The 13,353-nt window shown below is 52.1% G+C and overlaps 5 protein-coding genes across 5 annotated transcripts; 1 reads left to right on the top strand and 4 right to left on the bottom strand.

The window, feature by feature from the left end:
• Window positions 1-211: 211 nt before the first annotated feature.
• Window positions 212-736, bottom strand: CPAR01_07499 (endoribonuclease L-PSP; the record flags this gene model as incomplete). The annotated part of the gene is made up of 2 exons (XM_060491768.1): window positions 212-307; window positions 416-736. The coding sequence occupies 2 exons, from the start codon at window positions 734-736 to the stop codon at window positions 212-214; spliced, it is 417 nt and encodes a 138-aa protein (XP_060350642.1).
• A 1,018-nt stretch (window positions 737-1,754) lies between these two features.
• CPAR01_07498 (uncharacterized protein) lies at window positions 1,755-6,101 on the bottom strand (the record flags this gene model as incomplete). The annotated part of the gene is made up of 2 exons (XM_060491767.1): window positions 1,755-4,897; window positions 4,955-6,101. The coding sequence occupies 2 exons, from the start codon at window positions 6,099-6,101 to the stop codon at window positions 1,755-1,757; spliced, it is 4,290 nt and encodes a 1,429-aa protein (XP_060350641.1).
• A 518-nt stretch (window positions 6,102-6,619) lies between these two features.
• CPAR01_07497 (uncharacterized protein) lies at window positions 6,620-8,111 on the bottom strand (the record flags this gene model as incomplete). The annotated part of the gene is made up of 4 exons (XM_060491766.1): window positions 6,620-7,656; window positions 7,705-7,868; window positions 7,918-8,008; window positions 8,060-8,111. 4 exons carry the CDS (start codon window positions 8,109-8,111, stop codon window positions 6,620-6,622), a joined length of 1,344 nt encoding a protein of 447 aa, XP_060350640.1.
• Window positions 8,112-9,209: 1,098 nt separating this feature from the next.
• On the top strand, window positions 9,210-11,140 carry CPAR01_07496 (ferric reductase like transmembrane component; the record flags this gene model as incomplete). Its single annotated transcript, XM_060491765.1, has 2 exons — window positions 9,210-9,591; window positions 9,762-11,140. The coding sequence occupies 2 exons, from the start codon at window positions 9,210-9,212 to the stop codon at window positions 11,138-11,140; spliced, it is 1,761 nt and encodes a 586-aa protein (XP_060350639.1).
• A 340-nt stretch (window positions 11,141-11,480) lies between these two features.
• On the bottom strand, window positions 11,481-13,018 carry CPAR01_07495 (VanZ like family protein; the record flags this gene model as incomplete). The annotated part of the gene is made up of 2 exons (XM_060491764.1): window positions 11,481-12,412; window positions 12,484-13,018. The coding sequence occupies 2 exons, from the start codon at window positions 13,016-13,018 to the stop codon at window positions 11,481-11,483; spliced, it is 1,467 nt and encodes a 488-aa protein (XP_060350638.1).
• Between the last annotated feature and the right edge of the window lie 335 nt (window positions 13,019-13,353).

The raw sequence follows: 13,353 nt of genomic DNA, 5'->3' as shown, positions 1-13,353 counted from the left end.
TTGTTACCCGGCGTTAGGGGCATGCAGTCCCATGAGGAGGCTGCTCAAAAGGGTGGGAAAACTGTGCTTTTCTTATAGATTTGCAGAAGCCATGCCCAATAGGGCGGGTTGCTGTTACCCAGGCGTTCACTATTACATAAATACAGTAGTTCAAAATAGGTTTGTTCCTTCAAAGTTGAAACACAGTTTCAAAGTCCAAAATGCGAGGAATCTACAGCTTCTGAGTGGGCTTGTTCAGGAAAGCCGTGCACTCAATCTCGACATCGGTGCCCAGCGGTAGCTGGTACACTGCAACACACGTGCGGGCCTTTCCATTTATAGTATCAGCACGCATTCTCTCATTTCCTTGATCGCCACGACCTGCCAGGAACGACGAGCAAAGTCAGTTCTAGACATGAATGAGAGAGAAACTCACAGGCTTGGGATCAAACGTGAAGAACTCGTCATACGCCTCGTTCATGGTGGCGAAATCGGACATCTGCGTAATGTAGACGTTGACCTTGACGACGTTGCGGAGGGAACTTCCCGAAGCCTCGAGGACGGCGGTCAGGTTCTTGAGGGCCTGGCGGGTGCGGTCTTTGACTGTGCCCTCGGCCTGGACCATGCCTGGCTTGTCGGGGAGGATGCCGATGTTGCCGGAGCAGTAGACCATGCCGTTGTATTTCACGGCTTGGGAGAATTGGGGGAGGGGCGCTGGGGCGGCGGTTGTGAGGACTTTTTCGATTTGGTCGGACATTTTGGTGGTGTTGGTTGTGGTGGTGATAGTTAAGGTGGGTGGTGATTTGGGAGGGCGATATTGAGGGAGGAAGATGGAAATCTGGAGTTATTGGAGTTTCAATGATTTGAAGATGGGTAATTAAAATGTCAACGGAGCCGTGAGCTGAATCAATCGATATAAGATGGATTTAAGTGAGGTGGTGAAGATGATTAATCCAATCGTCAAACGGTAGGAGATTACACCGGCGCGGGGTCGGAGATGGGAAGTGGATCCTTCGTCACCGGCGGGTTGGTGGGGTTTTGATAGCGGGCATGTACAGATAGGGCGCGCAGAAAACGGAAGGGCGCGGATGATGGATCTCTTTTGTGCTTTTGCATGCATGGAATACTCAGTGGATGAGGCTCTTTTTGACTTTTAGGGAGCTTTTGCCGAGAGGCTAACGAACGTGACTTGGGCCCTTGGGTATCTGAACTGGAACAAGTTGATTGCATCATGCGTGGGATTTGGATTGGTTCTGGGGAAAGTTAGTTTCGCCTTGTCACCTTGTATTTTCGTTGGCGAGTCCGGCGTTTGCATTTCATGATTGAGATCTGTACTTGGTTCGTGTGATGTTTTTGTCCTGCATTTGTAGATGATTCCATAAACACTTGCTGATTACAAAGTCTTAGGATGCGAGTATATCCTAAGCTCGAGTCTGCCGATAGAAAGCGCCTGGCCCACTTTGGCGGGGTTGACGGAGGACTTCGCCGCGGGACGGTGATAGCGGGGTAATTTTGGCCGGCCGAAGCCGGCGCAATCCTCCGGGGAGATTGAGATGTCGGCCTTGCGACGTCTTTTAAGCATTCAGATGAGAGCCGCGAATGGTTCGCAGAAACGTATAAAAGCTACTCAAATTGGAGTTTCTATCCTAACGTCTTGTGTGGTAATGATAATCAAGTAAACACTGAGTGCCCAACCCAAAGATACAAGAAACACCACCATCAGAGCCTGAAGGAAATCCGAAGTCGCGCTAGACGTCATACAAACATGTCAATCCTCATGAAGTAATGCCTTTTTTCTTCATTGCTTCCCTTAGAAGTTCTGTAATAGCACCTTCACCCTGCCGAGCAGCCATGTCCAGTAAACTTTTACCTTCTGGGCCTGGTGCTGTGACATCAGCACCTCCATCGAGAAGGCTATAAAATACTTCTGATGTAAAGTAGTAACGATATGATGAAAATGCCTCAGATAGTGGCGTTTGTCCTTTGTTATCCCTTGCATTGGGGTCGGCCCCATGTCGAAGCAGAAACTTGACGAATGGAGAATCCGATATCTTAGCAGCATTCATAAGGGGGGTTCGTCCCTCGTAGTCCCGGCCGTCAATTTCAAGACCCTTCTCAACGGCCTCCTGCACATCGTAAAGGTATCTAGGGCTTGGACTACCTCTCTTACATGCCTCATGGAGGAAGTTCTTTCCGAGATTATCTTGATGCGTAGGATCCAGACCTGCATTCAAGAGGTTCCTCATGACTCGACTAGACCCGTTGGGTCGGACTACGAAGAGAGCAGTCTCTCCGAGCTTGTTCGCTATGTGCCTAAAATCTGGAGGCCCACCATCGAATTGTTGTTGTGACGCTTCATGAGAGAACATGGATCCAGCATGATTACTGTGATGTGTAGGAATGCCCTGGCTCAATAGTAGTTCCACAATGTCGACGTGGTCATTTGATGCAGCAACGATCAAAGGAGTGTTCCCCGCGTCGTTTTGCGCACAAACATTCGCACCTTCTCTAAGTAGAAGCGCTACTGTTTCTGCTTTACCATTCCATTTGCAAGCGGTGTGGATAGGTGTCTGCCCAGATACGTCTCGAGCTTCCAAATTACACCCTCTCTGAATTAATAGTCGAATGATCGCTTCAGGTGCAGCTGCAATTGCCTCGTGAATTGGATTCCTCCCGTACCTGCGACATCCTTTGTTGATGTCTGCTCCACTCTCAAGAAGGAACTCGATGCAAGATCTTTGACCACTTGCGACTGCCGCTACTAGAGGTGTGGGGAAGGGCTCATACTCGGTATCGATGCTGACACCAGTGTCAAGAATGATTCTCGCAGTGCCTAGGTTTCCAGTTTTAACCGCCCTGAAGAGGGCTCTTATGACGTCTTCATATTTGTCCACCGATAACGGTGATCGTAGAGTTGCGTTGGTAGTAACTTTAGCTTGAAGTGCGGACCGCTGCCCAAGAATTAACCGCACAAGAGCTTCCTGTCCCTTTTCGGCAGCGCGAACCAGAGGGCTATAAGATAGGTCTTTTGGTATAAGTTCAGGTTGCGCGCCCAAATCGAATAGCATTCTGGCGATGTCGATTTGCCCTCTTTCTGCAGCAAAGTAAAGGGATGTGCGTCCTTCTTTGTCTGTGCAGTTAATGCTAGGGTGGACTTGGCTGCTCGACTCAGATCCCAGGGTATTGTATGCTGTAGACCCAAATTCTCTTGCAGAACTTGCAATATGTTGCAGCAAGATTCTTGCTACGTCGTCATGACCTTCTTTCAAAGCCGCAAGGAGTGGGTACCCATGGCGGCCGCCGCGTACTTCGGCATCCGAGTCATGGTGGAGCGCTGCCTCAACCAGCCTCGTTAAACCCCTTTCCGCAACGATATATAAGAGGTTCGTAGTACCATGCTCCTGCATTCTGATTCTGTGCCTTTCAAAGATATTGCTTCTCTGTATCCATTGTTCCAAGGGAAAGTGCTGAAGAAACTCGGTCTGTGGGGTGGTCCGGGCAGCGGCATTGGCGTGGTAGAGTACTTGGCTGGTTGCATACTCCAGGAATGGAAATCCACGGTCGATTGCGGCTTGGAAATCGATAGATTGCTTTTTGGATGTACTGAATAAAAAGTCGTCATCGTGCAAGTGTTTAGAAATGTTGACTTGAGTCGAGTATTCATGGCAGCAGTCCCGTAATCGATTGTGGCTTTGAGCCTCGAAATCAGTGCTCATCTCTGGCCAGAGAGTACGCAACCCATTGTCCTTGATAAGAAAGTCACGTACCGACTCGTGAATGAATTGAACAGTCTTATCATCGGACCTCGTTGTTTCAGCCAGTCCCTTAGACGAACTGACAATCAGACGATCCATGTAATCGCACGGGATCTCATTGGGATCCCACTTTTCCAGCGTGTCGGGCTCCAAGCCGGAGGCCAAGGCGAAATAGTATTCTTCGCGGTTTAGAGGTCGTACGCTGTAGAGAACCCACTGAATGCATAGAAGCAGATCGTCAAGGTTCTCTTGGTCTCTTGTTAATATATTCCGGAAGAGCTCGCTCAATTCGGATGGAATTTCTTTCAAGCGACTTTTGACCGCGAATAAGCGACCCTTACGGTACTCCTTGTTAAGAATATCGACCACAAGTACGACCCACATAAAAACTCCAGAAGCTTTTCGTAAGATTTCGGCGATGACCTCGTCACTCTTGGGCCCAGTACCGGCCTTGAGACTAGTACGGACGTACTCTGCAAGATCTCTCTCGTGACCGATCTGGTCCTCCAGAATGAGCTTTTGACCGTATTGTATATCGATATAAGGGTAGTGCCGACTGGAGAAGCAAACGTAGAATCGGATATCGTTCTGAACCGCGTACTGTCCTAGGTCTTCGAAGAGCTCGACCATCTCTCGGACCTCACTTTCGGCGCATTCATCAAGGGCGTCAATGAAACAAGTAAGTTGCCGTTTCCCGAGTTTCCGGACGGCGCTGCGGAAGAGGGTCTTGGTCTTCTCTAAGTCCCAGACTACGAACTCTTGTGTGCCGTCGTTGATGTCGAGTAAAACTTGTAGATCGGGCATTTTCTCCAAAAGCTGATGTAAGAGTGACCGATACATTCCCAGCGTCGACTTCTCGAGCTCCTCGCCTCTAGCGTTAAAAAAGAATGAAATGGAAGGCCCAATCGATGCGGCTCTCCTTCTCGCTCGGCTGAAGGCGAATTTCATGATCGTTGACTTTCCTGCCCCGGGTTTTCCCCTGATCCATAGGAAGCCGTGATGCTGAGGATACATCTTACGATCTATCCAGGTGGTATAGTCAGGATACTCAAGAAGCCACTCGCAGGTTTTGGCATGGTTGGCCTTGATATTGGCGTGCCGCTTGTCAATCTGATTAAACTTGAGTGAGTCCAGAAGCCTCTTGCGATCTGACGATGGTGTTGCTGTGGGACATCGTAAGCAGACATTACCTTGGTGCGAGTAAAGCGTCATTGACTTACCAACAATCTGAACTTCAGGCCGCATTCGAGCAGTGGAGTTTCTATGAGGTGGCGCGATGAGAAGAAGCTCCTTTGCGTATGCTGCGGCGGTAGCAGCGGCATATTTCTGCCATCGCTTTGCTTTGTGGGAATCCGAATAATCACAGATGCCGCGAATGACAAGGCATGGAAAATTGTCCATCAGCCCTGCAGCTTCCATCTCAAAGCATATCGATCCAAGTTCTTTCGCCAATCGGTCCCTCGTTTTCGCATTTTTCATAACCTGATTCCCAGAGGCAATGATTCCGTAATGGATACTCGGGTTGCGCGTTGGCCGTAGACCGCGTGATATCAGCTTCGACCTATCGCAATTGTCGCAAGTTTCCCCGGAATGTTCATATGATGCTTCAAACAGTCGGTCTTCGTCCACGTTTCGATACGAGAACTCTCTCATTTCAGGGTTGCGGGTTTCCATGTCGACCAAAATCGCCGGGATTTGACTTTTTCGGCCTTCGTGGTTGGCTCGTAGTTTAGAGACAGCCGCAAGGACTGATTGGGGAGGTTTGTTTAGACTCCCAATGCGTTCGAAGCGACCCTCGTTTACAGCCTTGCCGAAATCATATTGTACGACCCCCGAGGAATCTCCTGTCGGATTGCTGACCACAACATCACCAAGCCGTATGTCAACCTTTCCGGGAACACCGCCGCCTATCCCAACCATCAAACCAATGTTTATGGAAGGGAAGCTCCAAAGCATGTTGTTTGCCACTACCGCCGCACTGTTTGTGCCATACTGCCCCGAAGGCAAGCACGCGATGACGATGTTATGAGGGCCGATTCCGCCAAATGTATAGACATTGCTGTCGTTCGAGTTCATGTCGAGGGGTTCATGTGTGCAATCGAGCATTGCTTGTGCCGCAGCCATCTCAAGAGGAAGCGCACAAACCCAGCCCACGGTGTATGCCTCATGTGATAGCTTGACCAAGGTCTGCCCCGCGCTGTTCGGCATGCGAAGCGATCCCGTTGTTCTTGCCCGCTTTGTAAGCCCGTCACAACTCTCTTCTTCACTGCTGACGCTCCGTTCCCGTTTCTCTGTGGCATATCTAGGAGCGCTCGCGGGCTGCCAACCGGTAGTTCTTTGTTGATGGTGAGCGTGATCGCTGAACATTTTGATCAGGCTCCGGGATTCGAGGGGTTTCGGCCGATGTCGTCTTCCTAATTTGCGATTGTCAGTTGCCGTGAAAACAGGTGTGTGATGAATGAGCTTGTACTTACCCGGTATGGCGATTGCGATGTGGCCGAAATCGCAGTGAGGGTAATTTCAAATCAAGTTCAAGCCAGGCAAGAGAAATTGACGAAGAAGAAGGCTTTGCGGAAGGCAACTTGGGGCAGACGAGTCTTGCCTGCCACTGCGAAATACCTACCTGAGTCGAAGGCGTCAATCAGGCTGCGCCAACATAGCCCGTGTCGCCGCAGCAATTTTCAGCTCCTCGCAGCGTCCAGTAGCATTTCGATCACAAGGTCCCTGCTGCATGGCCAAAAAGTGTCCAATCGGATAAACGACTGTGGTGGAAATTGCACATTGTTGGAAGATGCTAACGGAATTCGATAACCTGTCACATTCAATATCTGCGGCACCAGGTATGAGTCTGCCTGACCACGAGTGCGGCACAGCGTGCTATGCCATTATCTCCATGACTTTGCCTGCGCCTGATGCCGCAACCCCGCATCAGCTTTACCATCCCCAAACTCGATATCGTTGCATACAAATGCTCTCTGGGAATCCGCCCGTCGAAGTAAGTCGAAACTACCTGAGGGGCTCATAGAATGTCGGCAATACCACAGCAGAGCCGTTACGAGGGTTATTGGAATTGCTACAACCCAGTAGACCCAGAACTTTCCAGAGACGTTCCACGAGTCTGAGGCCGAGTCGTAGTCAAAAAATGAAGTGCTGAAGACGGCTGAAACGAAAGTCGCCGGCAGGAAAAGTAGTGTTAGAAAAGCCACGGTTTTCATGGCCTCGCTGTCCCTCTGCGTCGCGCGACCGATGGCTACAGAAATCCGGGCGTCGGACTGAGCAACCATGTTGTATGCGAGCGAGATCTCGTTGAAATGTCGAGCCTTATTGGAAGCCGAGCGCTCTTGAAGGCTGGTGATCATCTCTTCGAAGAATTGCAACCGCTGATGCGTGTAATTCCAAGCCCGTTTCCATGCGGTGGCAGACCTGGACTCATCATCATGGCCAACTTTGAATGCCTCGTGTTGCAGTAGAATCTTCCTAGCAGCCTTGACGGCCAAATCCAATGTCTCGGAAACGTGTATAGCATGTCGTGCCGTTTCGTGTAAATGACGAAAGCCCGGTGCAGGTTTTGACGTGGCCAAGTCGGAGCCGTGGGTTATATCCCTTTGCTTCTCTGTGGTCCGGACTGTAACACGAACAGCCCATACAGCGGCATCTTGCAAAGTAACGACCTTCTCCAAGATTCCGATGTATATCCAGTAGGGGTCGAGGAAGTAGTCCGCGCTTGGAACGGCGTAAATGGGGTCGGATTCATCTTCCGGGACCCTCTCCATACAATTCGCCGCTGGTTGGACGGCGTCGAAGACGATGAGGACTGTTTGACGAGTCTTCGCCACCCAGTGCGTAATCACATTGGTTTTTGACCATTCATATCCTGTATGTCCTTCGTTCGTGAGCTTCACTGGGAATCGCGCCCATGTAGCTATTCTCCCGTCAGTCAGCGTCCTTGGCCCCCATCATCACAACTCACTCAGTCCTGCAGTATTTCCGTCCTCATCAATCTTTGTCTCGCATCCAAAGTAGCCGTTGGAATCTCTGCAGTATCGTTTCCACCAGAGATCTGGGATCATGAAGGCTTTAGCAAACTTCTCACGGCATGCTGAACATTCGCGTATTTTCTGCGCAAAAGCATTCCTATCCACTTGTCAGCATTGAGCCGTCACCCAAGCTCTACTAAGCTTACACGATGCAGACATCGAAATCTTCCTCGTCTGCTAGAAATGATGCCGATCCCTTCTCAATGGTCGTTGTAGTTGATCTCCAGTTTTGATCGCCTATTCCTATCAGTATGGCCAGCAACATAAGAGGAAGCGTTTCAACCTCACCTTTCTTCCAGTACAACACTTCTAGTTCTTGGCAAGCGCACGTGGGGTCCATTTTGACTCATGACATTGTAATTGGTGAAAATTATGTCATAGAACGGAGTGCGAAGTGCTTATAAGACTAGATTAAAGGACTCAGCTGTGAAGATTGCTCAAGAATCGTTGTGTTGTACAGCAGGCTCTGAACGGGAGCCGCAAACCCCGCTCTAAGCGCCGATGCAGGCTGCATGACAGGGCTTCTCGATACCCTGAGTTAACCAACCAGCCATTTGAGGCAGATCTGCTGCTGGAGGTAGGCGTGGTCTTGATAACTGTCCCAATCAAAGACGACTTCCCAACATATGAGCTTTGCGAGCTGTGTAATGTGACACCGAAATTCATGCTCAGCCACCAGCCTTGCCGTCGCCAAGTGGAATGACTGGAGGAAGCCTGGAGCTAAACATTGCGGCCCGAATGCTGCGGTTCTTGGCCCGTCCGTTGTGGATGTAACAGCTTTATAAGGTGACATGCAGAAGAGAGCAGTCGACAACAATTGCGATGCCGTCTGTATGGATCGAAGTGCAAGAGCGACGATGCTGGAGCCAGTGGAATGGAAGGGTCTTTCGGCAGGGTCCTTCCCGTCCGCCCACGAACAGCTGGGATGTTCGCTGAAATGTCACCGACGCCTGCTTGGCAATGGGGAGCACTTGCCTCCACCAGAAACGGGAACATTTGGGGGAAAGCTCAGGGGTCACCTCCTTAGCTTCTTCTTTCTGACCAATCACGACGTGGCTTACCAAGCAATTCATCGCAGCTGGTCGATACACCTATTGGAAAACGAGCCTAAGCCAATCTAAAACCGCCTCGACTGCGAGGTGAGACTTTGGACGAAGATGCCAGCTGTAAGGTGTTCGTTTTGCCGTGTGTAGTCGGTTGCTCAGGCACGCTTCTCGATATATGACAAGTGACGGGAACCTTCGCCAATTCCTGCTGCAACTCCATTTCGTCTTCATTTGTGTAATTACCCGCTCGGTCCGAGCTTGCGGATTATCACAACCTTTTCCTTCCTGTCTTGCCTTTTGTATTTCTCATGTGGCACTGAGCTCCATTGAGCTTCCTTCTTGTCCAACTCTGCCTCACCATTACCCGCGTCACCCGTGAAAGATTGATCATCATGAGTTGGCCCTACCGCTTCGTCGACCTGTCCAAGGAAGAGGTTCAGGTCCGGAGACAGACCCTGGATCGTTATGGCAGCTATGCTCAGTACTCGGCACTGACGCCAATCATCATTGCTTTGCTATTCCGGCTCGGGGCGTATCTCAGTCAACGCTGGCAGTCGGGAGCTTCCTACTCTGCTGTCCCAGGCTCCCCTGAGCTGAAGACAAAGAGACAGAGCTGGAGCCACAGCTGGGATGCCACAATCAAGAAGTGGAAGTGGTGGCTGGCCGACGATGTCTACTTCATGGGGCAGCATTGGGGTCAAAAGGACCAATGGGTTTTTGGTTTGGCCTGGGCGTCATGGCTGCTGGTTCTGAGCGTGTTGGAGACGGGCGATGGTGAGTTGTGAATCCCCTCAATTGGATGTCAAACGTGATGAAACTCCAACCTCGACCCTGCAACCAACCCCCAAGAGACTCAAGTGAGCCTCGAGAAATTTATGACTTCATGCTCAAAAAACTGCCATTCAGATTGACCAAAATCACGACATGTTTCTGACTAGCTGTAGATTACCTCCATCTCACCAAACGCTTTGGCATCATCGCAGTCTCCCAGATCCCCTTTCAGTACCTGCTGGCATTGAAGAGCTTCAGCCCCATCGCCAAGGCTTTCCGCACATCTCACGAGGAGCTGAACAAATGGCACCGCGTTCTCTCCCGTGTGACGCTATCCCTTCTTGTCCTCCACGCCGTATTCTACCTGAACTTCTTCGTGGCCAAAGGCATCGTTCAGAAGCGCCTCTTTGCACCCGTTGTCTTCGCCGGTGTCGTTGCGTTTGCAACCATGAACATGATGACTTCAACAGCGGCTGCCACCGTTCGAAGGTACTCGTACCGCGTCTTCTTTATCACCCATCTTATCGGCGCCTTTGCAATTCCGGTCCTGGTCTTCTTCCACGCCAAGTCGGCTCGCCTGTTTATGGTCAAGGCTATCATCGTCTTCCTCATCGACCTTACCGTCCGTCGTCTCCGGACTGTAATGGCTCTCTCAAAGGTTGAGACCATCCCTGGCACGAATCTGATCAAAATATCCGCCTCAATCCCTCAGCACAAGATCAATGCTTTCCATACTCGCCCAGGTTCCCACATCTACCTCAGCGTACCCGCCGCGGCACGACCTGGAGCTGGCCCAACATCCCCTGATGCAATGCTCTTTGAATTTCTCTTCAACCCCTTCACCGTTGCATCCGTCGACGAGGACAACGGCAGCCTCACTCTGGTAGCTCGGCAACTTGATGGCCCGCTCACACGACATCTCGGCCGCTTCGCAAACGCGGGCACCGGCATCGAAGACGGCAAAGTCCCGCTCTGCATCGAGGGCCCGTACGGTGCCGCATCCCTCCACTTTGACAAACTCACCGGCTCCTCAGTCGACCGCTTCCTGTTGGTTGCCGGCGGCGTGGGCGCAACCTTTACCGTACCAATTTACCACGCCATCCTCCAAGACAACCCCAGCGCCAAGGTCGAACTCGTCTGGTCCATCCGCGGCGCCAGCGACACAGCCTGGGCTACGGCCGCCGAAAAGTCCATCTCCAAGAGCATCATCGACGACCCCAACGTCCGCGTCTTCCTCACAGGCGATGCCCTCGACTCGGACTCTACTGGTCCCATGGCCGGGCTTCCCTCCGAGACGAACGCCGAGGGCGAGATGGAGATGAGCTCACTGCAACGTGACCGGAGGCGGAACCGCCTCACCAGCGAGAGCAGCCGCAAGCGTCCGGACTTACGCAAGATCGTTGACGAGTTCTTCAGGCAGGGGGCCGAGGAAAGGGTCGCGGTACTTGTGTGCGGGCCGGCGGAGATGGGACGGGAGGTGCGGAAGTATGTCGGCGCGTGGGTCATGAGGGGCCGGGATGTGGTGTGGCACAATGAAGCCTTTGGCTGGTGAGGGCCTGCATGTTTGTGGATTTGAATACTTTGAATCGATAGAAGGTCATGGCCGAGGCTACTGGGTTGGCGTTTCTGTTTTGGTTATTCGTTTGTCTACCCTAGAAATCATAGCCATTGTTCCAAATTCTCTGTTTCTGGCCCTGGCTCAGTAGTCGTGTTCTGGTCCTCACGATGTAAGAGTGAGATATGCACAGTATGATGAGGGGAAAGAATGTCATTTTATCTATTACGAAACACGCTGCTAGGATGAAAGGCCTCCCTAAACGCCAAAAATCGTAACTCAATGCTCATCCGTCATATCGCACACGTTTCCTGGGCTTCCTCCTTGCTACAGAGCTTTAATCAGCCCGCTTCTTGGAATCGCCAATATCTCCCGTATCCATATCCTTGCTCTTGACTCCGCCGATATCACCATCGCCATCTTCCTCTTCCCAGTCATCCACCTGGTTCTCATCCCAATTGTCCACTTCCTCCTCAAGCGACCTGCCTCCACTGCTAGCACCAGCACCAACACCAGCGCCCCCATCCCTCGCACCACTAGCCTCAACAACACCAGTCTCATGTCCCTCCCCAAGCTCTACATCCTCCTCGTCCTCCCCGGGGACAGCCTGGTATGTCTTGGTGCGACGCTTGCGCTCGAGCATGCGCTTGTGGTACCACGAGCACAGGCCGATGCCCGCGAGCGAGCCGACGACGTTGGCGACGATGTCGTAGAAGTCGAACTCGCGGCCGTTGGGGAGGAAGCCCTGGAGGAACTCGGAGCCGACGCCGAGGATGAAGGTGCAGACGGTGAGGGTGAGGTTGAGGGTGCGGCGGCGGTTGGTGTCGAGGATCCAGTAGAAGACGATGGTAAGGAGGAAGAAGGTTGTGAAGTGGAGGACCTTGTCGTTTACGTATTGGCCGAGTTGGAGGGTTGTTAGGCCTGCGTAGCCCGCGACGAGGAGGAGGGCGAAGAAGACGCCTGAGGAGGAGGAGGGGAGTGTTAGCTTGGGTTCTGCGTACTTGCATTTGCGAGCTTGAGCCGAAGTTTGAGCTCGAAAGGAGATGAAGTTGAGCTTGAGCTTGGGCTGGGGCTTAGGCAGAAGCTGAAGCTGAGAGATGGAGCTAAATTGTCCACTCGGCTCTGCAAGGAATCGATGAAGATCCAGAACCATGGTTGACCGTGGTCGAGACTCTTGACGTACCTGCAAAGGGCAAACGTATCCGCATTTTGAAGAGACCTGCAGGAGCTGCTGCAGATGGTGGTGTGATTGGTAGCTTGCAATGGTAGCTAAGGTAGCTAAGCTTCTGGAGTGTCTCGAAGACTTATGGGCGGCTCGAGTGATGGAGGTGTGTAAGGACGTTCAGCTACAAGCTGGTAGACGAGAGAGATGTCAAGGTTCGTGTTGTGCGTTTGCTTCTCAAAGATGAAAGGGAAACTGGCCAGGGTTGTTCGTAATGGGGTCGTCACGGACGAGGGTGAGGTGTCCAGCTGGCCGGAGCTCCCAAGCGACTGGATCGGGGTGAGCGAGGGAGAGCTTTTTTTTTGGTCCTGGTGCGGGAACGCGAAATGGAGTTCAGCCCACTGACGGAAGGAGATGTGCAGCAATGGTGGCGCCCCCCAACCCCAGGCTTTACTGCGTAAGGTACGGGACCTTTCTTCGAGGACAGGGGTAGGCCCCCGAGGATTTTGGAGCAGATGGAGGGGGCCCGGTTTGGTCGGGTTCAGGTGGCCCGGGCGGAAGATGCCGTGGGCCGCAGTTAGGTACTGTCGCGATATGGATGTCTGGGGGTGCCAGACGCGATGCGCGCCCGTGGATGCGGATGAGGTCACTGGGGGTGGGTGGTGGGAATTGTGAGGTGCACGGGATGATGTGTAAAGGGAGCGAATTGACATGTCTGGTGGTGTTGCGGAGAGTCGCTAGAGACTTTCTGACATTTTCAAACCTCTGTAAAGCACATAAGCATCACCACTTTGTTCGGCATTAAAGTACTCCCAACTTCCTCCTCCCCTCCCAAAAACAAACTCTCTGTGTTGTGTTGCTGGCCCGTCCTGCTGGTGTGCTTTGGTGCCTGGGGTGCGCTTCGTGGCTCGTTGCTGACTGCGACTGGTTGGCTGGGGCCATCACGTGACAAAAACGTACGCGATCCGATCGCTCAGCGCTGGGCCAAGGGGGGGGAATTACGGTGGCCTCCGCTCGCGCCGTCGTCGGCATTGGAAGTTCATGTACC

Source organism: Colletotrichum paranaense (assembly GCF_030867605.1).
Source record: "Colletotrichum paranaense strain IMI 384185 chromosome Unknown Scaffold_5.1, whole genome shotgun sequence".
NCBI lineage: Eukaryota > Fungi > Ascomycota > Sordariomycetes > Glomerellales > Glomerellaceae > Colletotrichum > Colletotrichum paranaense.
This window is presented reverse-complemented; position numbering and strand designations above follow the sequence as displayed.